General features: G+C 44.5%; 1 protein-coding gene across 1 annotated transcript; it reads right to left on the bottom strand.

Annotated features, from left to right (window-relative positions):
• Positions 1 to 4,926: 4,926 nt before the first annotated feature.
• On the bottom strand, positions 4,927 to 23,991 carry LOC310648035 (vomeronasal type-2 receptor 26-like; the record flags this gene model as incomplete). The annotated part of the gene is made up of 6 exons (XM_083375665.1): positions 4,927 to 5,837; positions 7,659 to 7,785; positions 9,071 to 9,283; positions 12,941 to 13,735; positions 23,125 to 23,413; positions 23,774 to 23,991. 6 exons carry the CDS (start codon positions 23,989 to 23,991, stop codon positions 4,927 to 4,929), a joined length of 2,553 nt encoding a protein of 850 aa, XP_083231791.1.
• Positions 23,992 to 25,485: the final 1,494 nt, after the last annotated feature.

A 25,485-nucleotide genomic window follows, 5' to 3' on the forward strand; every position in this document is an offset into this window, starting at 1 on the left:
ATGCCTCTAGAGATTAATGTCTTGCCTGCACTAATGAAGGATCCTGAAGTACACATATTTATCTGAACACATTGATTTATTTTTTTATTTTTATTTTATTTTTTATTTTTTTAATTTTAATTCCATTTATATCCCGCCCTTCTCCGAAGACTCAGGGTGGCTTACAAGCTTAGCAGTAGCCTTCATTCTATGTATATGCCTGCTTGTTAGGGTTTTCACACACACACCCAAGCGGCATTATATTTATGCTGATAAAATGATACTACTATCATTGTCATAAGCTGGATTGTATAGGCTGTTAAGAAAACTTGGATTCTACTGCCATTATAGTTCTCAGAATATTGACAAAATGAAGTAAAATGTTATGGGGTTTGGGTGTTGTTTTTTTAAAACTATATCATATCCACCCCGCACCGACTGAAACCCCATCAACGATCGGAAGGTGAAGCATCATATTCCTCCAGGGAAGAGGTGATGGAGACGCACAACCACAAATCATGGTGGTCGATGGGCATTGGAAGGAAAAGCAAGTGGGAAAAGGCATCAAGGAATGTAACCCTGAGGCAGAGTGGCCACCAACCCGAATGGAGGCAAGAGATGGACAGCATATCAGCGAAGAGGACGGGAGTTATGCACCATATGCAGACTGGATCCTAGAGAAAGCTATTGACCTGATGAAAAAAACCCTTGGCTCACTAAGGGAGGAGAAACCTGAGCCCCGCGGCCGCAATGGCACCTGGAGCTGCAGCTGGAGAGACAGTGGGGGGGGCATCCTGAACCTGTACACTGGGGGCGTCCACTGAACCTGGAGCTACCACCTCAGCAGCACCCACCCCGCACGGACCCGCAGACGGGGATCAGGATAAGGGGCAGTACCGCCCGTGGCGTAGGCACTGATCCATTCAGAGACTCCCACCCCTGGAAGTGAAATTCAAGGGGGAGCTGCCACACTTGGGGTTTTTCCTAACTCAAGGCCTCAGTTATATGGAAGAATACAGACAGGACATCCCCAGTGACAAAGCCCACATCTGCATTGTGCAATATGCCCTGCAGACTGGGTGGTGAACCTGCATGACTCCAATGCCCCAAAACTCAATGACTTCAACCGATTCATGTCATCCTTGAGGAGGCGATTTGAGGACCCTTTGGCTGATCGTAAGGCCTGGGAGAGAATCAAAACAGTGAGGCAGGGCAGATGGCCCGTGGCTGAATATACCCAAGAATTCTGGGCCATTGCCAATAAGCTGAACTGGCCAGAAGACATCCTCCTTAGCTATTTCAAAGACAGGCTAAACTACAACATGTACAATGTTTGCCTGCCTCAAGGAGACCCACACAAACTCCATGACCAGTGGCGTAGCGTGGGTTGTCAGCACCCGGGGCAAGGCAACCGGAAGCGGAAATAGAGGGGCGGGCGGGCGGTGACGTCACGGCACCGCCGAAAAGACGCGCCCCGCAGCGGCGTAGACTTTCCAAGAAGAGTCGCGCGCATGCGGGATGCTTCCGGGTCCCTCTCGAGGGCGGCTGGGCGGGGCTCCGACCTGCAAGAGCCGCTGCATTCAAGCTCGCATGTGAGCCCCGCTAAATAAAGCCACGCATGCGCACGAAGCTAGGCCGGCCGGCCGGCGGGTCCGTCTTCACTCGGCCAAGCCTGCCGGGGCGCCTGCGGGGCGCTTGCAGTTGGCCTGAGCCTGGGCAGAGAGTTGGCCGCTTCTATTTATTTTATTCAGTTTATGTGGCCGCCCATCTCACCTGCCGGACTCATTTCGCTTTGCAAGAAAGAGCAGCTCAAGAGCGGAGCCAAGCCAACTCTGTGCAGCCCTTGGGGCTCCCTGAGCAGCTCAGTGCAAGCGCGCCCGCCCCCAGATGTTGCGCCCGGTGTGGCCGGCCCCCCCTGCACCCCCCACGCTACGCCACTGTCCATGACTGGTACATCCTGGCAGAGGAGGCGGAGATAGACCTACTAAAGAGGTACCACCGAGGGAAACCATGGGCCCACCCACCACCCGAGTAAACATGCGAGCCAGCAAAACCACAATTAGTGAGAGTAATCTGTATTCCCTTCCCCTAATGAAGGATATGCTATCCCACCTATCGAAAGGAAGGATTTTTACCAAACTAGACCTAAGAGAAGCATACTACCACATGAGGAAGGGGAGGAATGGAAGACCACATTCAATTGTCCAATGGGTTGCTACCAGTTCAAAGTTCTGCCGTTTGGACTGCAAGGGCCCCCCACAGTTTTTATGCAATGAATTCATGAAGTGTTAAGAGAGCACCTATATAAGGGGGTCCTGGTTTACTTAGATAACATCCTTATCTTCACTGAGACCAAAGAGGAGCATATTAATCTAGTCAGAGAAGTTCTGGAAAAATTGCGGGCTGCCCACTTATATGCAAAATGATCAAAATGCATATCCCCAGTGGACATCGAAATGGACCCTGAGAAAGTCAGGGCAGTATTAGAATGGGCACCCCCCCCCCTGCACAAGGAAGCAATTGCAAAGTTTCCTGGGGTTTGCAAACTCACCAATTCATTCCTTCGTTTGCCCAAATAGCCCTGCCCCTCACAAACTTGTTGAAAATGAAGGGGGATCCCCAGTGAAACCCAGCTAGCCCTGAAGTGGACAATGGAATGTCAAGCAGCATTTGAGAGGTTAAAGAGGCTTTTTTCTGCCAAACCTGTACTGAGACACCCAGATCGCGATAAACCTTTCATAATACAGGCAGATTCCACCGATGTGGCGGTGGGAGCTGTATTATTACAGGAAAATGATGAGGGGGCATTGCAACCATGTGTATATACATCCAGGAAACTCACGGAGAGAGAACAATGTTGGGCCATGTGGGAAAAGGAGGTGTACGCTGTAAGGTGGTCATTACTTACATGGTGCCATTTCCTTGAAGGAAATAAAATCCCCTTCCAGGTCTGGACAGACCACAAAAATTTGGAAACACTAAAAACACCCAGGAGACTCACTCCTAAGAAAGCCCACTAGTCCCAACATTTTCTCCGATTCCATTTCACTCTCAAACACTTACCGGGGTGGGGGGGGAGAATTTCTTGGCTGATGCGTTATCTCCCATGCCCCAATATAACGGCACACGGGCCACTGACTCTAAACCACTTATGCCCAAACAACAACTAGCAGCACCAGTAACCACCAGGACCCAAGCTAAAATAAAGCCAAAAGTGGATAACCAAACTGGAACAGAATTCCGGAAGACTTTGGAAAGTGATGAATGGTTCCAGAAAAATAGACATGTGTGCACAATCAAAGATGGGCTACCCTGGGTGGGTGAGAAGCTATACATACCTGCCACCCAGAGGATCAATTTCATGCACTTTGTATCTTTTCCCCCACCCCTTTTTCTAGTTGCCCAATAAGGGAGGGAAGTTCACAGAGAATGCATAGCATAAAAAGCAATTTGTTACATTGTAATGGATAGCAGAGGGACACAGTGGCTCAGTGGGTTAGGACACTGAGCTTGTTGATCAGAAGGTCAGCAGTTTGGCGGGTCGAATCCCGAGTGCCGCGTAACAGAGTGAGCGCGCCTGTTACTTGTCCCAGCTTCTGCCAACCTAGCAGTTCGAAAGCATGTAAAAATGTAAGTAGAAAAATAGGGACCACTATGGTGGGAAGGTAACAGCGTTCCGTGCGCCTCTGGCATTTAGTCATGCCGGCCACATGACCACGGAGACGTGCTCGGACAAGCTCTGGCTCTTCGGCTTTGAAACGGAAATGAGCACTGGCCCCTAGAGTTGGAAACGACTAGAACGCATGTGCAAGGGAAACTTTACCTTTACCTTTTATCCCTTAGATGCAATGTTTGTTTATTCAGCCTGCCTGGAGGCCATGCCAAAAGACCCTCTGAACTGCAAAGAACAAAGGAAAGGGGGGATTCTGGTCTGTATCTACAAATGGAATGTGAAGGGGAGGAAGTAATAATGTTGCAAATGTACTGGTGGTTCTCTTTTCCCATGAGGGTTTTGACAACTGGAACCTGACTGATCTGGGACTGACCAAATGGACTGAGGGGTGGGGGTTTTTTTTACTCGGGGACACTTTAATAGTATTGATCTGTGAGACAGTTTCCAGATCCTGTCTATCCTATCCACTGTCATCTATGTTTTAGTAAAAGTTCCTGCTTGGACAAACTTATCTCCAAGAGTTTTTCTTTCCTAAGATGTGGATTGGAGTGGGTTCTGACACACTCCATAAACTTCCCCAGCCACAATTAGACTCTTAGACACAGATTGTGGCCTCCCTCACACTCCTCAACAGTGCCTTTATCAGAAAGGGACATGGGATCAGTCTCACAACACTTGTACTAAGTGGTTACCCAGCTATTGCCCCTAATTACAGATCAAAGATTGGGAATCCCACTCCTAACATCAGTTTTTGTGGAGTCAAATGCAGGACCAAAAAACAAATAACCAAGGTTCACAGAAGTTATTATTTATTCCTTGTCCACAGGAGGAATTTCCCTCTATAAAATAGTGGGAGGAAATCCCACAAACAAAAGGATGCACTCATATTTATATATTTCAAGAAGAAACAACCTGATAAACATACATATGAATATTTAATAGATAATGTGAGCATGAATATTCATAATTAGCAAGCCTCAGATTCCTTCCAAGAAAGTGTTACTGGGTAAATAAAAAAATCACTTTCATTTCCAACAGAGTTTTGATGAAATGTATTGAGAAATAAGGGTCCCATTGTTTCCCCATGCATTCCTTCTATATTTTAATTTTATTAACACATTCCAATTCCTCCAACAAATTAGTTTTCCTCACAATCCTCCAGCTCTTTAACTACTTCTAGAAAAATTATTGGCCCATTCATGAATAGAGAGCAACTTGGAGTATTTTCTAAGTTTGGCCTCTTGGAACATGTTGAGAGTTGAAATTCCTCTGTCTCACATTTCAACATTTCTTCTTTTTGTAAGCTGCTCCTTTGTGTTCAGGTCTGGCCTCAGAAGGATAATGTAGCACTTGGGGATAAAGATGCAGCCCAGCAGACCAGCACTGGAGGCCAGGATGGAGAAGATCTGCACAGCCACCATGAATTTCCCTTTGGTGCTCAGGTAGGTGGGCACAAAAGTCACCCAGACACTGCTGAAGATCAGCATGCTGAAAGTGATCAGCTTGGCTTCATTGAAGGCCCCAGGCAGATTCCTGGCCAGGAAAGCCACTGTCAAGCAGATTGCAGCCAGGAAGCCCATGTAGCTGAGGGTGATGTAGAACATGACAACAGCCCCTTCGTTGCATTGCAGGATGATCTCTGCAGGCTGGGAGTGGAGGTCAGAGTCAGGGAATGGCGGAGAAACTCCCAGCCAGATGGAGCAGATGATAATTTGGACAGCAGAAGAAGAAAGGATGATGGAGTTGGCCAAGCTCTTCCCCAACCATCTCTTCACTCGGATTCCTGGTTTTGTGGCCAGGAAGGCCAGCACCACCATGATGGTTTTGGCCAAGAGAGAAGAAACGGCAACTGAGAAGATGAGGCTGAAGACTGTTTGTCGTAGAAGGCAGGTGGCTTTCCTTGGTTGACCAATGAAGAGAAAAGGAGACAAGAAGCAAAGCAGGAGGGATACCAGGAGGATGTAGGAGAGGTCCCGGTTGTTGGCTTTGACAAGGGGAGTTTCTAAGTATTGAATGAAGATGATTAAGACAAGGGCTGTGGTTAGGAACAAGAGTAAAGCAAAAGAGACCAGGATGATGCTAAGATGTTCTTCATAAGAGAGAAAGGTTATAGCTTTGGAGATACATAGTACTCTATCCATATTTGGATATTTATCATCTGGACACTTGGTGCATTTTTCTGTATCTGGGAAAGTCAAAAACCAGTATTTCTTTAATATTCTGTTTTGTTACATTTCAAGAAATACCTTTTTTGGAAAAATGTTCCAGGAACATTTTCCAAGATGTATTGCTTAACCATTCCACAAGAAAAAACTGATAATATAATTTTCTAATACCTATGTAGCTACGGTATCTGAAATTGTAGGATTTCTAGTGTATTTTGAATTTTAAAAAAAGTTGAGCTTCAATGCATGATTTAATTTGCACTTTCATCAAAATGCTGTGGATAAATCCAGTTCCACAAAACCTGAGCTTTCCTTTTTTTTTTAATAAAATCTTTATTTACATTTCGTGTTAAAAACACACCATACACCAACAAAAACAAAAAAAACATTTACAATATACAGAAAATGAAGAAATAAAAAAATTGAAAACCATTTCAAAAATTTCAAATTATATTTACTTCTAAACTAACAATTATATTCCACTCATTAAATCTCTTATAACCATCCAACTCCAAAGCTTATTCATTAACAAAAACTATATCACTTCATTTTTGACCAACCTCCAAGCCACCCTCATTTCTTTAATCTTTTATCCACCCAAATACACCATTTATTCCATGATAGAAATGCTGGTGTCTCTTCTTTACCCTTCAACTTCTTGGTCAATGTGTCTGCTTCTGCACAATCAAGTATTCTCCTAATTATAACTTCATCCGGCGGGGTATGATTTGCCTTCCAAAATTGAGCATACCCCATCCTTGCCGCCATTAAGATATGTAAAACCAAATACCATATTTCCTTCTTAATATTTCCAGGCCTGGAGCCAAGCAGATACGTCTCTGGTTTAAGATCAACTAAACACCCTGTGATTTCCTCTATCCATTTTTTGATCCTCATCCAATATCTAACCACTTCCAGACATGTCCACCATAAGTGATAGTATGTGCCAATCCCTTTACCACACTTCCAACAATCAGCCGACAATCCGGGGAACATTTTAGAAAGTCTAGCCAGAGGGAGATGCCATCTATAAAGCATTTTGTATATGTTCTCCTTATATGACGTGGAAACCACCAGACTCATATTAGTCCAACAAATCTCTTCCCATTTCTCAAGTGGAAGTGCATAACCAAAATTCTTCCCCCAGGCAATCATCGCCTCTTTTACCACCTCCTCCCCTACTACACTAGTTAGCAACAATTTATAGCACTTAGATGTCATCCCTTTCTCCGGACTCAGCAGAATATTATCTAATTCCTGCAGATTCAGATAAATACCCCTTCCTTCCTCATTCTTCTTATACCTTGACTGGATCTGCAGGTAGGCCCACCACTCCAGCTGAAACCCTTGCTGAGCCAGATCTTGTCGCGTTTTGAGTTCTCCCCCGCTATCTAAAAGTTCTTTATAAGTTGGTCTTCTTCCCTTCTTGAGTAGGGTCGGATGGGTCAAGGCTTCCAAGGTTGATAACCAACACGGAATTTGCGCATAGTACTTGGCCTTATCTTATCCCAATTCCGAATCAGTATATCCCTTATGTAGTGGCAAGTAAACTGTTTGCTTGGAGGAGTACGTTCCCGCCAAAGAGCTGCATGCCATCCCTGCAGCAAATCAAATCCTTCCAAACTCAACAATCGATTATTCCTTAAACTTATCCATTCCTTGCCCCAAACTAAGAGGGCAGCCTGATAGTAAAGTTCTCAATTCGGTAAGCCAAGGCCCCCTCTTTCCTTAATTTCTTGCATCATTTTTTCCTAATCCTGGGCCGTTTCCCCTGCCATACGAATCTAGAAACTACCCCCTCTAACTCTTTTAAAAATTTCATTTCCTCTGGTGTCACCCACCTTCCCGATTGGAGATGGTCCCCTCTAGACAAGGAACGCAGTCATAGCAGCAAACTGGCTCTCCTTCTCGAGCCCTTTTGACAAATCCAGGATGACAATTTTCCGCACATTTGGACTGAGGCAGAGACTAAGCAGAAGAACAAGGAATGCGAAAGAAAATACATCAGGACTCACCATCCAAGGAAAATGAGAGAAGAAATGGACATTAGACAAGTAGATTCTGGGCTTCACTTAGGTGACTATGAAATCTCTGACTCCTTCCAAACAGATGTAAGAGATGGGACCCTGTCAGATTCTTTCCTTAGGTAAAGGTAAAGGTTCCCCCGCACATGCGTGCTAGTCGTTTCCGACTCTAGGGGCCGGTGCTCATCTCCGTTTCAAAGCCAAAGAGCCAGCGCTTGTCCGAGGACGTCTCCATGGTCATGTGGCCGGCATGACTAGACGCCAAAGGCGCACGGAACGCTGTTACCTTCCCACCGTGGTGGTCCCTATTTTTCTACTTACATTTTTACATGCTTTCGAACTGCTAGGTTGGCAGAAGCTGGGACGAGTAACAGGCGCTCACTCTGCTACGCGGCACTCGGGATTTGACCTGCCAAACTGCCGACCATCTGATCGACAAGCTCAGCGTCCTAACCCACTGAGCCACCGCGTCCCTTATTCTTTCCTTAGTTCCTCCCTTTTGCTTCTGGCATAACACATTGCAATAAAGTCCTTTTCTACTTAAAGTCTGGAGGGAGGGAATTGATAAAAGAATTAAGCATCAAGTGACAAACAATCGGTTCCTCCTGATGGTTGTATTAAAAGGCATTCCTCTACTTTTCATATATCCATGGTTATGATGATCCAATTGCTCCCCCCAGTTGGGAGAAAGACAGATATGGCTGACTTGGTCTGGATTCCTTAAAAATATCACAGACCATGGACCTGCCCGTTCAGGGAGCCATTTCCCAATGGCCTCTCCCTAAGCGGGACAAGATGAAGCTTCTCTCCCAATGGGACCACCAGGAGCTCCATCCAGTCATGATTCAATTTCATCACATTCAGTCCAAACCTCAATTCTGGAACTGTTCAACTGAATTCCCTCCTGCTTTACTATTTGAGGACGAGGAACAAGCAATCCTGAGCCTATTAACAATACAACCTCCAAGAACTTGAGGAGTTCTCATCCCAGGTTGGACATGGCTGAATCAGCTAGAAAAAGTCTTCAGTATTACAGCATCTAAAGAACAGCTTGGTCAATAGTACTGAAGCCTCCCAAGTGATCTATAGAAAGAACAACTGTCAGGTTTCTACTCCCCATGTTCAATTCTCAGGGAAGGTCATTGACCCTGGTAACTAGGCTCAGCACACATGAAATGGGTCCTCAATCTTTTGAAGAAAAAGAGGAAAGACACCAAAATTTCTCCGACCTTGTTGAGCAATTTTAACCGTGAAAGAGCATCTTGGTGGATAGTAAGTCTCTGTCTGTCCAAAGTCCCCATTTGCTGTGTGATGGGATCCTCCTTGGAGAGAATCAACCAGCTCCTGATTTTCAGATCTCCTGCTACATCTCCATTTTGATCCAAGTACAGTTCTTTATCAGAAATATTGCAAAACTCATTCTTCTGCAGGAAAGGATGGAACTACAAGGGGAACATCCAGGAATTTTAAAATTGAAACTTTTTTCTAAAATCCCATTTAGCCTTTACACATTTGAATTTTTCTTCTACAATTCTCTAACATCAAAATATGCTTATTAGGAAAAGTAGGTGTTACTGCTACCTTGATAAATAAAAAAAAGTTTCAGCAAAATTTCTCTCTCTCTCTCTCTCTCTCTCTCTCTCTCTCTCTCTATATATATATATATATATATATATATATATATATATATATATATATATATATATATATATATATATATATATATATATATATATATATATATATATGGTAAAGGTAAATGTTCCCCCGCACGCACATGCGTGCTAGTCGGTCCGACTCTAGGGGGCGGTGCTCATCATTGTCCGAGGACGTCTCCGTGGTCATGTGGCCAGCATGACTAGATGCCAAAGGCACACGGAACGCTGTTACCTTCCCACCGGAGTGGTCCCTATTTTTCTACTTGCATTTTTACGTGCTTTTGAACTGCTAGGTTGGCAGAAGCTGGGACGAGTAACAGGCGCTCAACTCTGCTACGCGGCACTCGGGATTCGACCCGCCGAACTGCCGACCTTCCGATCGACAAGTTCAGCATCCTAACACACTGAGCCACCGCGTCCCTATATATATATATATATATATATATATATATATATATATATGTATATGTATATGTATATGTATATGTATATGTATATGTATATGTATATGTATATGTATATGTATATGTATATGTATATGTATATATATATATATATATGTATATGTATATATATGTGTGTGTGTGTGTGTGTCAGTGTGTGTGTGTGTGTCAGTGTGTGTGTGTGTGTGTGTGTGTAAAAAAAATTGGCTATAACTTACCAATTGCAACAATTATATTTTGTGTGTATATATATATATATATATATATATATATATATATATATATATATATATATATATATATATACACAAAATATAATTGTTGCAATTGGTGAGTTATAGGGAACATTTTAGAGCAGGTGACAAAAAAATGAATCATAGAAAAAAGATTATTCATAAAACCTAGAAAACAGGTTGATTATGAGAAACTGTTCGTTTAGTGACCGTGCAAAGTTACAAGGGCACCGGAAAAAGTGACATGACAGTTTTTCAGATGCTCATTGCAGCATCCCAGGGTCATGCTGTTATGTTTTGGGATCGGTGAGACGTTGACAAGGCAGTACGGCGAACAGCAACACATTTATTAGGTTAACACAGAAGGAGCGCTAACTGCTGCTTAACTTCTATTTATACGGACCACCTCTAGTCGGCAGCCAATGAGATAAAGCAGTAGTTCCTGCCTAAAACACAATCTAACAATTCCGGAGAGCTTCAGGCGTTCTTAGGGCTTCTCAATTTTTATCGTGCCTTTCTTCCACACAAGGCCAAAGTGGTAGAGCCATTACCCAGGCTCTTGGACAATAAGGCACAGTGGCAGTGGACGAGTGTCCATGAGAAAAGTTTCTTGGCAGTCAAATCACTGCTGTCTTCTAACTCGGTACTGACACACTTTAATGAAAAGCTGCCTATCAGCATCGCTTGTGATGCATCCCGGTATGGGGTAGGGGCCGTGTTGAGCCATGTAACGGCTGATGGAAGGCAGGCTCCCATCGTTTATTATTCTAGGACTCTGTCTTCGGCAGAACGCAACTACACACAAATAGACAAGGAGGCATTGCCCATAGTGGCCGGTGTCAGGAAATTTCATGACTACTTGTATAGCCAACTCTGTGTTACCCCAGGGCCCTGGTACCTTTCCTGGGAAATTCTTTGAGTGGAGCGTCCCTCTAGCAACCTTTACAGATGGCGGCAATGTGGCCTTGTTTGCCACATGCCGGGCAAGTTGCCATGTGGAACCTGCACTCCGAACGTCTATGTAGGCCTCCACAGCCTGTACATTGAGTGAAGGGAACTGCCTTCTCAAATGGCCGCTGGGCTCTTTCTCGTTGCTTCTGCAGCTGATCGATCTCATGGTCTTTGTTGGAGTCTTCAGCTTGTTATGCGTCCTCGTGGTGGACAGCTTTCGGATTGGAAGTGTTCTTGGAGGGCCGTAAGGCTTTGACACCCCCCGGGAGGCTTCTTTGGCCATTACCTCCCTCAGGGCGTCTTGGAATGTCAAGGTCTCCTTCGCAAACAGTTTCTGCTGTAGGTCTCTGTTCCTCAACCCACATACCAAATGGTCTCTCAGTCTCTCTTTGAGGTCTGTGGAGTTGCAAAGTCAGGATGCCTGTCGGAATGTGGCTATGAACTCAGCAACAGACAGAGTCCCCTGGTTGCTTCTCCTGTTGTTCAATGCATGCTTCCACACAATGTCAGAGAGCTTTGGCTCAAAGTGTTCCTTGAGCTTCTTCTTCAGGTCGGAGTAGGCAACTGACTCTAGTGTAGCTGGAGTGACTAGGTATTTGGCTATGTCGAACGTTGCCTGGCCACACATGCACAGGACTGTTGCGGCCTTCAAGCCATCTTTAGTAACTTGGTTAGCTCTCAGATAGTTCTTGACGTGGAAATGTATGAACTCCTCTTCTCAGGATGTGCCATGTCGAACTCCTCCAACTTGCCAACCTTGGCCATGGTGAGTCACCAACCTCTCAACGCCTCGTGCTGCTAAGGGCTTCCGTGTTGGTCCTAGGGATGGGTCCTTAGGATATGGTTGCCTCCAGCGTGGCTTGCTGGCAGACAGATGGGTAATGCAGTTCCTGCCAGGGCTCTCCGTTGCGGCCGTAACCCCAACACTGCCTTGCGCAGCCTCTTCCAACGCCTGTGGGAAGCTGCAGAGAAGCTCAAGGTCTCTGTAATGGTGCTCCAGAGGGAGGGAAGGGGGGAGAGGAGCCCAGACACAAGGGAGGAGATTCCAGCTGAAGGAGGGGAAGAACCTGCTGAAAGGAGGAGCCGTTCCATAGCTGAGCCCTTAAAGCAGAGCAGTTCAGCCCCCCCCTTCTCTGAAGACGCAAAGACTGAGCCGCCATCAGCCGGAGAAGCTTTAACTGGGATTCCTGCAGAGAGGAGGGTTGGGCTAGATGGCCTCAGGGTGTCCTTCAGAGTTACAGATGTAAAATTCTACTATGCTAATCACAAACCCAGAAAGACATGAGTGTGTTTAAAAATGCATACATCCTTTTAAAATTAGCAGTGTTTAAAACCAAAATGTATCTGTTATGGTGACCGCGGTTGGCAATATTGTATCTCTAGCAATTAGATTGGCCAAACCTGTTGATCTTTTGCCTTGGTGGAGCAGTGGGCTAATGCCTCCTTAAGTAACACCAGCTGCCTGCAATTAGTGCAGGTTCGCATCCCACCAGGCTCAAGGTTGACTCAGCCTTCCATCCTTCCGAGGTAGGTAAAATGAGGACCCAGATTGTTGGTGGCAATTAAGCTGACTTTGTAATAATGCCGCTTGGGTGTGTGTGTGAAAGCCCTAATAAGCAGGCATATACATAGAATGAAGGCTACTGCTAAGCTTGTAAGCCACCCTGAGTCTTTGGAGAAGGGCGGGATATAAATGGAATTAAAAAATAAAAAATAAATAAAAAATAAGTAGGTTGAGACGGTTCCCCTCCTTCCCCTCTGGATTCTCTCTCCAAAGGATCTGAAATTAATGGATCTATATTGGGATCCCATACCTGCCATGGCTGCAGCTTTGGAGCCCCCAGCCTCTCTTCGCCCTTCTTGCTTCTCCTGCTCGATCTGGAGGAATAAGCGGCATTCAAGGCCTGGGCCAGAGTCTTCATGATACTGTAATAATGGTAAAAATTTGGGATCCTTTTCCTGTTCCTTTTCTCCTGGGTCTCCAGTGGGGCTTTCTGGGTGCATCTTCTCCGGCCTTTGACAGAAAAGACGTGCTTGGAAAGAGAACAACGGAAATAATGATCTTGAAACGGATCTTCCACAAAGAAATGGGGTTCAAAGGCGTCATCCTTTGGCCTTTCATTTGACAGAAAATCAAAGATCCAAATACTATGGATGTACTTGAAAAGTCTGTTCTTTTTCAATAAATATGTTCCCAAACCTGTATTGATCCAGACTTTCCCTTCAATGGGTCCTGTCAAACGCATAAGTGCCAAATGGAAAGGAAGAATTCTGTCCGTAATGGGAGTATATTCCATGAAGTGAACAAAGACATTGACTTCTCTCCACTTAGTGAGGGCTTCCCTGAGGGCTGATGTATATCCAGTTTTTGAAAACAGTTGTGATATAACCACACAAATTCCATTTCTGACAAGCATAGGAGGGAAAGTCCTCATGAAATTCTGTCCATTATCTGTGTCCGAAGCAAAGAGGCCAATCAAGGTCCATCTGAAATGGAGGAGCAGTTGGACAACTGCTGGGTAGTGGAATCCTTTTTTCGGGAACATCCCGTGGAAAAAGGGGAATTTCCTTTTATCACTCAGAGCCTCCGAAGCACTACGATAACTGATCTGAAAAAGCAATGAAGAAAGCTGTGCTATATTGAGGGTCAGATAAAGTCCCAAATATTAGCTCTTAATAAATTCAACTTGGTTTTGATGAACAATTAAATAGATAATTGTTGATTAGCCATTATGCCATATCAAGAAACAGAATATTAAATACAAAGCATTAACAACATTGTATATAAAAATTGAATACATGAAACAAATGAAATAAAAAAGAATAAGAATTAAAAACATGAAACATATTTCTGCACCACCCCTACAATTTATTGCAATCAGACCCACATATGCCGATGTGAAACGAATTGTTTTGTTCCAATAAAGGGCTGTATTATATGTAAATGTTTAATTCTAACTGCAGAGTCAATATATTGCTTTAACACAAGTAACGCAACAGGTAGTTTGTCTAATGTGCAGTGCAGGATTCTGATCTCTCTCTTTCTTATGCAGTTGACATTCAATATTCCAGATTCTTGATGAAGCAATCTTTTGATTTTTTTTCTTTTTTTCTTTTTCTTTATCTCTATCCAATCTTATTATTTTTTCATTCGTTCTCTAGTTATATAAGAGATGGGGAGGTCACAGCTCCTAATATAATTTGTCAGTTGCAGAATCCAAGAGGGCTTTATTTGCAATATTGCATATTCTAACACAGAGAACTTTCAGACTGTGTCAGGTTCCACAGGTTTGTTGTTGTTAGTTGTGAAGTCGTGTCTGACCCATCGCAACCCCATGGACAACGTTCCTCCAGGCCTTCCTGTCCTCTACCATCTTCTGGAGTCCATTTAAGATCACACCTACTGCTTCAGTGACTCCATCCAGCCACCTCATTCTGTCATCTCTTGCCCTCAATCTTTCCCAGCATGAGGCTCTTCTCCAGTGAGTCCTTCCTTCTCATTAGGTGGCCAAAGTATTTGAGTTTCAACTTCAGGATCTGGCCTTCTAAAGAGCAGTCAGGGTTGACCTCCTCTAGGACTGACCAGTTTGATTGCCTTGTAGTCCAAGGGACTCGCAGGAGTCTTCTCCAGCACCATACTTCAAAGGCCTCAATTCTTTGGCGCTCAGCCTTTCTTATGGTCCAACTTTCACAGCCATACATTGCAACTGGGAAGACCATATGCACTTTTTTTGGCAGGATGATGTGTCTGCTTTTTAGTATGCTGTCTAGATTTGCCATAGCTTACCTCCCCAAGACCAAGCATCTTTTAATTTCTTGGCTGCAGTCCCCATCTATGGTGATCTTGGATCCCACAAAAATAAAATCTATCACTACCTTCATTTCTTCCCCATCTATTTGCCAGGAATTGAGAGGGCCGGATGCCATGATCTTGGTTTTCTTAATGTTGAGTTTCAACCCAAGTTTTGCACTCTCCTTCTTCACCTGCATCAAGAGGCTCTTTAGTTCCTCTTCACTTTCTGCCATTAGAGTGGTATCATCTGCATATCTTAGGTTGTTGATATTTCTCCCGGCAATCTTAATTCCAGCTTTTGATTCATATAGCCCTGCCTTTCTCATGATGTGCTCTGCATATAAGTTAAATAGGTAGGGTGACAGTATACAGCCTTGCCAGACTCCTTTCCCAATTTTGAACCAATCAGTGGTTCCATGTCCAGTTCTAAGCACATTGGTTTGTGCTTAAATTGTAAGCCGCCCTGAGTCTTCGGAGAAGGGCGGGACATAAATGGGATTAAAATAAAGTAAAAAATAAAAAATTCTCATTGTTGCTTCTTGACCCGCATATAGGTTTCTCAAGAGACAAATAAGATGGTCTGGTACGCCCATCTCTTTAAGAATTTGCCACAGTTTGTTGTGATCCACACAATCAAAGGCTTTAGCAGAAGTAGATGTTTTTCTGGAACTCCCTAGCTTTCTCCATGATCCAGCTTATGTTGGCAATTTGATCTCTATTTCCTCTGCCTCTTCGAAATCCTGCCTGTACTTCTGGTAGTTCTCAATCCACATACTGCTGAAGTCTAGCTTGTAGGATTTTAAGCATAACTTTACTAGCATGAGAAATGAGTGCAATGGTGTGATAGTTTGAACATTCTTTGGCATTGCCTTTCTTTGGAATTGGAATGTAAACTGACCTTTTCCAGTCCTATAGCCACTGTTGAGTTTTCCAAATTTGCTGGCAAATTGAGTGTAGCACTTTTACTGCATTGTCTTTTAAGATTTTGAATAGCTCAGCTGGAATACTGTCACCTCCACTAGCTTTGTTTTTGCTCAGATTTCCTAAGGCCCACTTCACTTCACATTCTAGCCCCATCACGGCTATCTGCGACGTTAAACTCGTTCTTGTATAGTTCTTCTGTGTAGTTTTGCCACCTCCTCTTAATCTCTTCTGCCTCTGTTAGGTCCCGGCCATTTTGGTCCTTTATCATGCCCATCTTTGCATTAAACGTTCCCTTCATCTCTCCAATTTTCTTGAAAAGATCTCTGGTCCTCCCTATTCTATTGTTTTCTTCTATTTCTTTGCACTGTTCATTTAAGAAGGCATTCTTATCTCTTCTAGCTGTTCTCTGGTATTCTGCATTCAATTGGGTGTATCTTTCTTTTTCTCCCTTGCCTTTCGCTTCCCTCCTTTCCTCAGCTATTTGCAAAGCTTCCTGAGAAAGCTACTTTGGTTTCTTGCATTTCTTTTTCTTTGGGATGGTTTTAGTTGCTACCTCTTGTACAAAGTTGCGAACCTCCGTCCATAATTCTTTAGGCACTCTGTCTATAAGATCTAATTCCTTAAATCAATTTGTCAACTCTACTGTATATTCTTCAGGGATATGATTCAGTTCATAAATTATATGAGTGGCCTAGTGTTTTTCCCTACTTTCTTCAGTTTAAGCCTAAACTTTGCAATGAGAAGCTCATGGTCTGAGCCACAGTCAACTCCTGGTCTTGTTTTTACTGACTGTATAGACCTTCTCCATCTTTGGCTGCAAAGCACATAGTCAATCTGATTTCTGTATTGGCTGTCTGGTGATGTCCATGTGTAGAACCATCTCTTGGGTTGTTGGAAAAGAGTGTTTGCTATGACCATCGTATTCACTTGACAAAATTCTAACAGCCTGTGCTCTGCTTCATTTTGTACTCCAAGGCCAAACTTGCCTGTTATTCTGATTATCTTTTGGTTTCCTACTTTAGCATTCCAGTCCCCCATGATGATAAGGACGTCATTTTTTGGTATTAATTAAATAAGGTGCTGCAGTCAATTTCATCCTCTTCAGCACCAGTGGTTGGGGCATAGACTTGGACTACTGTGATATTGAATGCTTTGTCTTGGATTCACACTGAAATCATTCTGTCATTTTGGGGATTGTATCCCAGTATTGCTTTTCCTACTCTTTTATTGACTATGAAGGCTACTCCATTTCTTCTGAGGGATTCTTGCCCGCAGTAGTATACCTGATGGTCATCTGAATTAAATTCACCCATTCCTGTCCATTTTAGTTCGCTGATACCTAAGATGTCGATGTTCAGTCTTGTCATCTCTTGTTTGACCATGTCCAGCTTTCCTTGATTCATGGATCTTACATTCCAGGTTCCTATGGAGAATAAATCTTTACAGCATCGGACTTTTCTTTCACCACCAGACACATCCACAGCTGAGAATCTTTTCGGCTTTGGCCCAGTCGCTTCATTCTTTCTGGCGCTACTAGTACTAGCCCTCTGCTCTTCCCCAGTAGCATATTGGACACCTTCTGACCTGAGGGGCTCATCTTCCAGCGTCATATCATTTTGCCTTTTGGTACTGTCCATGGGGTTTTCATTGCAAAGATACTGGAGTAGGTTGCCATTTTCTTCTCCAGAGGATCACATTTTGTCAGAACTCTCTGCTATGACCTGTCTGTCTTGGGTGGCCCTGCACGGCATAGCTCATAGCTTCATTGAATTATGCAAGCCCCTTCGCCACGACAAGGCAGTAATAAAGGGGATAAAGGTTTAACTGTACACTAAGAATTACAGCCATGTGGAAAAGAAAGGACACCCTATTTGAATTCTATGGTTTTATGTATCAGGACATAGCAAGAAGCATCTGGTCTTAAGCAGTTCTTAAAAGTAGGTAAATACAGCCTCAGATGAACAACACATGACATATTACACCATTTCATCATTTATTTTACAAAAAGAAAGGCAAAACGTAGAAGCCATGTGTGAAAGACTAAACAAACCCTGACTGTTTCCATAGGTGTGAAGAGGCTAAGAGGTAGCCTGGTGCTGCTGATCAAATGACCTTGATTAATTGATCATCAGCAAGTGTGACTGCCTCTATAAAAGCCAAAGTTTCAGGAGTTTGTTGGTCTCCAGCATTGAGTTGTGCGTTAACACAATGTGGATACAAACCTAGCGAGCGGTTTCCATGGCCAAAAGGTAAAGCCATCAGCAATTATCTTAGAGAAGCAATTGTTGCTGCCTATCAATCTGGACAGGGTTACAAGGCCATTTCAAAACAATTTAAAGTCCATCACTCTGTAGTGAAGAAGATTATTCACAAGTGGAAAACATTCAAGGCAGTTCCCAATCTGCCCAGGAGTGAACATCCCAGGAACTCCACCCAATGCTCAAAGATATTGCAAAAAATCAAGAGTTCCACCTCAGACGCTACAGGCCTCAGTGAGCATCTTAAATGTTCACGAGAGCAGAATTAGAAAAGGACTGAACAAGCAGGGTTTCTTTGGAAGGGCTGCCAGGAGAAAGCCTCTTCTCTGGAAAAAGGACATGGCAGCCCAGCTGAGGTTTGCCAAGTTGCACCTGAACAAATCACAAGACTTCTGGAACATTCTCCTTTGGACGGAAGAGACCAAAGTGGAGAAGTTTGGCCATAACATACAGAGCCACGTCTGGCTAAAACCACACACAGCCTATCAGCACCAACATGCCACACCAACCGCCAAGCAGGGTGATGGAGGGGTGAGGATTTGGGCTTGTTTCGCAGCCAGAGGACCTGGGCACCTTGCAGTCATTCACTCCGCTATGAACTCCTCTGGGTACCAAAGTATTCCAGCGCCAAATGTGAGGCCCTCTGACTGACAGCTGAAGCTTGGTGGACTTTGGGTCACGCGAGAGGACGACGATCCCAAGCACACCAGCAAACGGCTGAAGATGAAAAAAATCCAGGCATTGGAATGGCCCAAAGTCCAGACCCCAACCCAATTGAAATGCTGTGGTGGGACCTCGAGAGAGCTGTGCAGAAACAAACGCCCCCAAACCTCCATGAACTGAAGCCACTTTGCAGAGAAGAGGGGCCCAAAATTCCTCTCACAAGGATGTGGGGGACTAATGAAGTCATACAGAAAACGATTACTTCAAGTTATTGCTGCTAAAGGTGATTCTTTAAGCTATTTTATCATAAGGTGCATCTAGTTTTTCAAACATGGCTTCTCCAATTTGGCTTTCTTGTTGTAAAATAAATGAGGAGATGGTGTAATATGTTGTGTGTTGTTCTTCATCTGAGATTGTAGTTACCTATTTTTAACAACTGTTAAAGACCAGGTGATTTTTATCAGATATCCTGATATGTAAAATCATAGAGCTGAACAATTCTGGATTTTCCTTTTCACGTGGCTGTATTTCTCCTGAATTTAGACGAAGATGAAATTGCATGAATTCCCAATCCAGCTCTGAGTCAGCAACTGAAGTCCTTTTATCCATCCCCAAAATACGCCTCAGGTCCAGTGATTGGGTTTATTCCAGTAGAGGTATATTTTAAGCCTCAAATTTCAGTTTAATATAAGGTTTGGGGGGTAACTTTGGCATTGATTCTCTGATAATTGGGAAGAAAGCTGGACAGCTATGAGGGTTTTTTAAATTTAAGCAGTAAATTCAACCCTACCTCTGCTCTAAGTTGGCTCCTTTGATGATGGCAGGTCCAAGATTCAGTCTCAGAGAAAAATAATGCTGGGTAAGGAAAGGTGTTACTTGCTGTGTTGGCTACAACTTTTGACTTTCATTTAGCAATAATCAGAGAATTATTATGTAAGTAGGAGCCATGTTTTCTCAAAAGTCTACACAATTAACCCATAGGATAACAGTACTGCATTATCAGTTTAAACCAAGGTGTATTTAGCAAGTAAGAGGCTCAGTGGCTTAAAGACACTGAATCTGTTCCGGCAGTTCGAGTTCTGTCACTGCAAGGTGGTGTGAGCTCCCGTCAGCTTCTGCCCACCTAGAGTCTGAAAGCCTATGACAACACTAGTAGATTTGTAGTAGTAGATAGATAGTACACAGTATAGATAGATAGTAGTAGTAGATAGTAGATATGCTAGTAGACATGCAGACGGTTAGGCCCTTGCCAGTGCTGGACTTGCTGGGATGTGACACCCAACCGCCTGGTGATATCAGTGGTGAGAGAAGGCCCGGCTGATGCCACAGGAGACCTCTCGTCTTCCTGGTGTGGAGCCAGTTCATCCCCTGTGGGGCACCCTGGATGATCTCACAAGCACAAACTGAACTGACTAGCATTCCTGGGCTGCGAAACAAACACTATGCAGTCTCCTGGCTATTTATACCTGTAGTGTATGCCTTTAAAGCACACACGGAAATGTCAGCACAGCAGGGGGCTGGACAGCTCCAGGCTATAACGGCTTTTGGTGGGAAAGCCTGAATAGAGGGAGTCGTTGACAGCCCCAGGGCATGGTCAGCTCTGGCGGGAAGCCAGGGTTTAAATCTATTGAGCCTTGGTGGAGCAGTGGGCTAATGCCTCCTCAAGGGCAAATTGAGTGTGCTGGTCATCGAAGGCCAGCGGGCCAGCCTCGTGGGGTTAGGGTGGTTCAACACGCTGGGCATCGGAATCACGGGGATTCACCAGACGCGGAGCTGCCTTTCCCTTGAAGCAGTCTGCAAGGATTTTGCGGATGTGTTCAACGGGCAGCTGGGAAGGTACACGGGTCCCCAATTTCATTTAAGTTAGACCCCCAGGTGCAACCCATTAGAATGAAAGCCAGGAGGGTTCTGTTCGCGCTAAAACACAAGATAGAGCAGGAATTGGATAAGCTGGTAGGCCAGGGGGTGCTAACGCCAGTCGATGGAGCGGAATGGGAAACCCCCATCATAACGCCGCTCAAGGCAAACAGCGAAATTAGAATTTGCACTGACTATAAGGGGACGATCAACCAGGCTCTGAGCGCTCACTCTTACCCGGTTCCTGCGGTAAACAGCATTATGGCTTCCCTGCAAGGCGGGTCGGTGTTTGCTAAACTGGATCTCACCCAAGCTTATCAGCAGCTGCCAGTAGACCCAGGGGCTGCTAGAGCACAAACAATCATTACTCACAAAGGGGCGTTCCGGGTAGACCAGTTGCAGTTCGGGGTCAGCGTGGCTCCTGGAATATTCCAGGAGGTGATGGAGAGGACCCTCAAGGGAATACCAGGGGTTTGCCCCTATTTCGATGATGTCCTGATCGCAGCCAGCTCCGAGGACGTACTGGCAGCCCAATTGAAGGCAGTACTTGAGAGGTTCAGGGGTGCAGGGTTAAAACTCAAAAGGGAGAAATGCAAAATTGGGGTAACTGAGACAGAGTTCCTGGGGTTCAGGATTGATGCTCAAGGCATCCACCCATCTGCATCTAAAGTCAGGGCCATCAAGGAAGCCCCCACTCCCCAAAACAAGTCTGAGTTGCAGGCATTCCTGGGCCTCCTCAACTTTTACCATGCATTCCTGCCACACAAGGCCACAATTGCAGAACCCCTCCACAGGTTGCTTGACAAGCAAGCATCCTGGAACTGGACTGATACACATGCTAATGCATTCAAAACATTGAAGAACCTGTTAGCAGGCAATGCCACAGTCACCCACTTCAGGGAGGACCAGCCAATCTGCCTTGCTTGCGATGTATCCCCTTATGGCAGGGGTGTCAAACTCAATTTCATTGAGGGCCGCATCAGCATTGCGGTTGCCCTCAAGGGGCCGGGTGGGTGTGGCCAGGGTGGGCGTGGCCTACTGGGTGGGCGTGGCTAGAGTGCATATGGCCTACTGGGTGGGCGTGGCCAGCTCTACATCATTTGCATCAAGGGTGCCTATGGGGGCCTGGGCAGGAGTGGGACAGATCTGAGGGTCTCTGGCAGAAGGAGGGTCTCTGGGCCAAGGCAGTGGGGGCCGTTCCCACACTGTTTCCAGGATCGCTTCACGGGCCACATGAAACCACTTTGCGGGCCGGATCCGGCCCCCGGGCCTTGTGTTTGACATGTCTGCCTTATGGGATCGGGGCAGTTCTCAGCCATTTAAGGGAGGATGGAACTCAGGCCCCCATCGCCGTTGACAGCCCCAGGGCATGGTCAGCTCTGGTGGGAAGCCAGGGTTTAAATCCATTGGCCACCTGCACTGGCGGGAAGCCCAGGTTTAAATCTATTGGTCACCATTCACCTGGGCAGGTATAAAGAGACGCCAGGTAACCCCTTTGCCCCAGCTTCATTTTCTGCCTCAATAAAGAATCAATACCCAGCTCAAGTGTCCGTCTCTCCGTTCAACCACGCGACATTGCAATACCTTTGCCATATGCTAAATAAATAAACAATTTAGTACTTTAGGCATGTACATGAGAATCCTTCCTTAGTCCTGGTAAGTCATTAATATCTAGACTGAATAAGAAGAGTTCAGATATGTACTTTTATGATACCCCTTGGTAAGTATCAATCCTTCTTTTCGTGGCTCCACTGAGAAGTCCAAACCTCCTTCTCACACAAGGGCTTATGGAAAGGGCTTGGATCGGGGCCAACAGTCTGAGCTCCATTTTGAGTACAATAAATTTCCTCCATCATATTTCTCCATTTACTGTATCAAACATTTAAGTAGCATCTATAAAGCTAGAAAACCATTGTTTACCTGGCTGAGATATTGTGTAATTAACTATTTCAAAAGAAATCTGTTGTTGATATTAGATTATTAATTTATTGACTAATTATTATACAACTGTGTGAAACTTTTTCCTCTACTTAAAACCTCCTTCCTCCTTCAAGGAATGCACTTTTGTTCTACCCAACCTCAAGTTTACTTAAGAGGAACATGGTATATATTTTAGCCACAATATCTATTAGTCTAACTAAACTGTAATTGCTAGAGTCCTATTTGTTCCATTTTGTCTGTATAAAGAAACACTACTATTGCCAATGTGAGTACAACTGGGTATGTCAGGTATTATCTCTATGTGAAAAAGAACATGCCAATAGTTCACCTACAACTGGGGATATTTTTTGAATAGCCGGGAGAAAGTCCTCTACAGGAACCTTACTGCTTTTCAGGCCTTTTATGAGGAATTTAAACATAAACATAATAGAAAAAACATAATTGATATGTTGCTAATATGGAGAAAAGCAACTTTTGAATTCTATGTAGAAGATATGCTTGGATCTGTTGCTCACCCACCACCGTCCCGCACACATTACCAGACAGAATAACACACACAAACCTGGGGGACTTTGTAGGTGCATCCTAATGTTGACGCCTGGATGGAGATCTCCCTGTTAGCTGCATCAAGAAGAGCCAGGAGGTTGTCCTTACTTCCACAGCCGTAGTTGGGGACATTGGCTTCTCCAGTAGAGAGAATGTCCAGCAAGGCATCTGAAGTGTAGAAAGTGCTCAGATAGTTGTCGTGGATGTTGTAGCCAAGTGTGAGATTGTGCAGGAGCTGGGAATTCTTGTTGACAAGTTGAATGGCGAAAATTACTTGTAGGGTGTATAAAAAACCATAAGCCTTACTGTAAAAAATATTCATGTTATTATCATCAATAGCCAAAACATTTTTCAAAAGAATTTATTTCCTTTTGTCTCCACAAGCCTACTGAGTCTTAAGCCAACATTGATCCAAAACCAAAGATCAGTTATACAAATAAGAGTGAACAGGGAGAGGAAAATAATCTGGATTGCCTTTGGGTTTTTATAACCCTATCTCTGGATTTGAGTCTCTTCTACAAAATAAGAAAAAAGAGGAAATCAAAATCATCCAGGAAATTAGAGAAGTCCTGTAATATAGAAGCAAGTGAAAAGATGAAGAAAAGAAGGAGAGTCTTAGAATTAGAAAATGGGGGAATGCAAATCCATCACCTTGAACGACTTACGATGGAGATGGAACAAAAGGAGCCATGTTGAAAGGCAATATTATATTCGATAGTTCATTTACAGTGATGACTACACCAATGAGATGGTCTCCTGGCCTGTAAAAGCTCCATGGTTTATCTTCATCCTGGTGCTCCAAACTCAGCGGGCATTTCCTTCTAAGCTTCCCAGAGACCGGCTGGGACACCAGCAGCATCAGAAGCAGAAGCAGCAGGTCCATAATCCACAGGGCTTTATTAATCCTCCTCCTGTTTCTAACACCAACAGCAGAGAACAACTGGAGGAAGTCAAAGCCCTCTCAGGAGGAGGAGATGCCAGAGACTTTCCTGACAGAAACAGAGGAACACTCAGCTTCACCTGACAGGAGAGAGAGGTACGATCGAGAGCAGAGCCCCGGCCTGTCCCAAAACGTGTTCCCTCAGAGATTGACCTGAGTAATTTATCCTTTTCGGATACAAGATCCTTTGCTTATGGCTTCAGTCTGATGTCTCCATCAAAGGCACAGAGATCTCAGAGACCCAGGTGGTCACAATTACAGTGAGAAGCAACTTCTCCTCTTGGGATCCTGAACTTCTTCTAGGCTCCATGTGCAGAGGAGACACTGGAGAAAAGCATGTTATGAAAAAAATCACAGACACACTCCTGGGGGTTCTGCTCTGTTGTGGTTGTGGTCCTTCCTGTCAGGACATGTCCAGAAAGGGATGCTGGAGGAAGGTAGCTCAATAACAAGGGAACTGATGTCTTCTGTCCTTCAGCGTGGTCTCCTTGTCTCCAGAGACTGCTGGGGAAGGTCACCCAGGGCTGTGGAGGTTGGTGCCTGTTATGTACTGGGCTTTTGGGTACCACACCACGTGCATTGCTGGAGAGCTAACGGAGACAAGGAGATTGCTTAAGGATAAACTTCTGGGGCTTTCCTGAAAGATCAACTTCCCTTCCAGAGGAACAAAAGGTTGGACCCTGCCTGAGTCACCCTGACCCACTGTTAAATAGATCACACTAAGCCATGGCTTGCTTAACTGTGCTTTTTGGAAAAAAAAACAGGTTCTGTTCATCAAGAGGGTAAATTTTAATTCCTCCAATTGAATGCCTAAACGGACATCATAGTTCACTATTTGTGCCTTAGAGTCCCTGTGGGGCCAGTATATCATTATCAGGCCAATATTCCTTTCCAAAGTCAGAAGCAGAGTAAATCCAGAAATCTGTTTCTTATTTCCTTCCATTGGCATGTCTACACATCTAACATCATTCCCCCAATTTTGGATGGGGTGCAGAGAACCCTCTTCGTATATGGTGAAGGAGAGCAATTTTTGTGGGCTAGGTAGGGTAGATACTATCTTCAAAGATTATCATGATACAAACTCAAATACCTGAGTTTCCACATGAGTGACAAGTTTGGATATATTTGCTTCGGTGCGTTTGTTGGTTGCCTTATTCAGCACCAAGCACAGAGAATGGACCTGCTTAAGCAGAGAGAACGAGACAGACAATCACACTTTTTCCTCAAAGGATTCCAAGGCCTGTATTCTCATTTTCCCCATTCACAAAGGCTCTTTGCCCCAAACACTCCTGAGAACTACACACAAAAGGATTTCAGCATCTATAGAAGAGACACGCTTGATGTCAGACCTGCCCCCCCAACACCTGGCGTATCTTAAATGGGCTTTTTTATCGCAGTTTGGGCCCTGGGTCTCTCAAAGGTTCCCCTGCTTGAGCG

This window comes from Vipera ursinii, assembly GCF_947247035.1.
Source record: "Vipera ursinii genome assembly, chromosome: 17".
NCBI lineage: Eukaryota > Metazoa > Chordata > Lepidosauria > Squamata > Viperidae > Vipera > Vipera ursinii.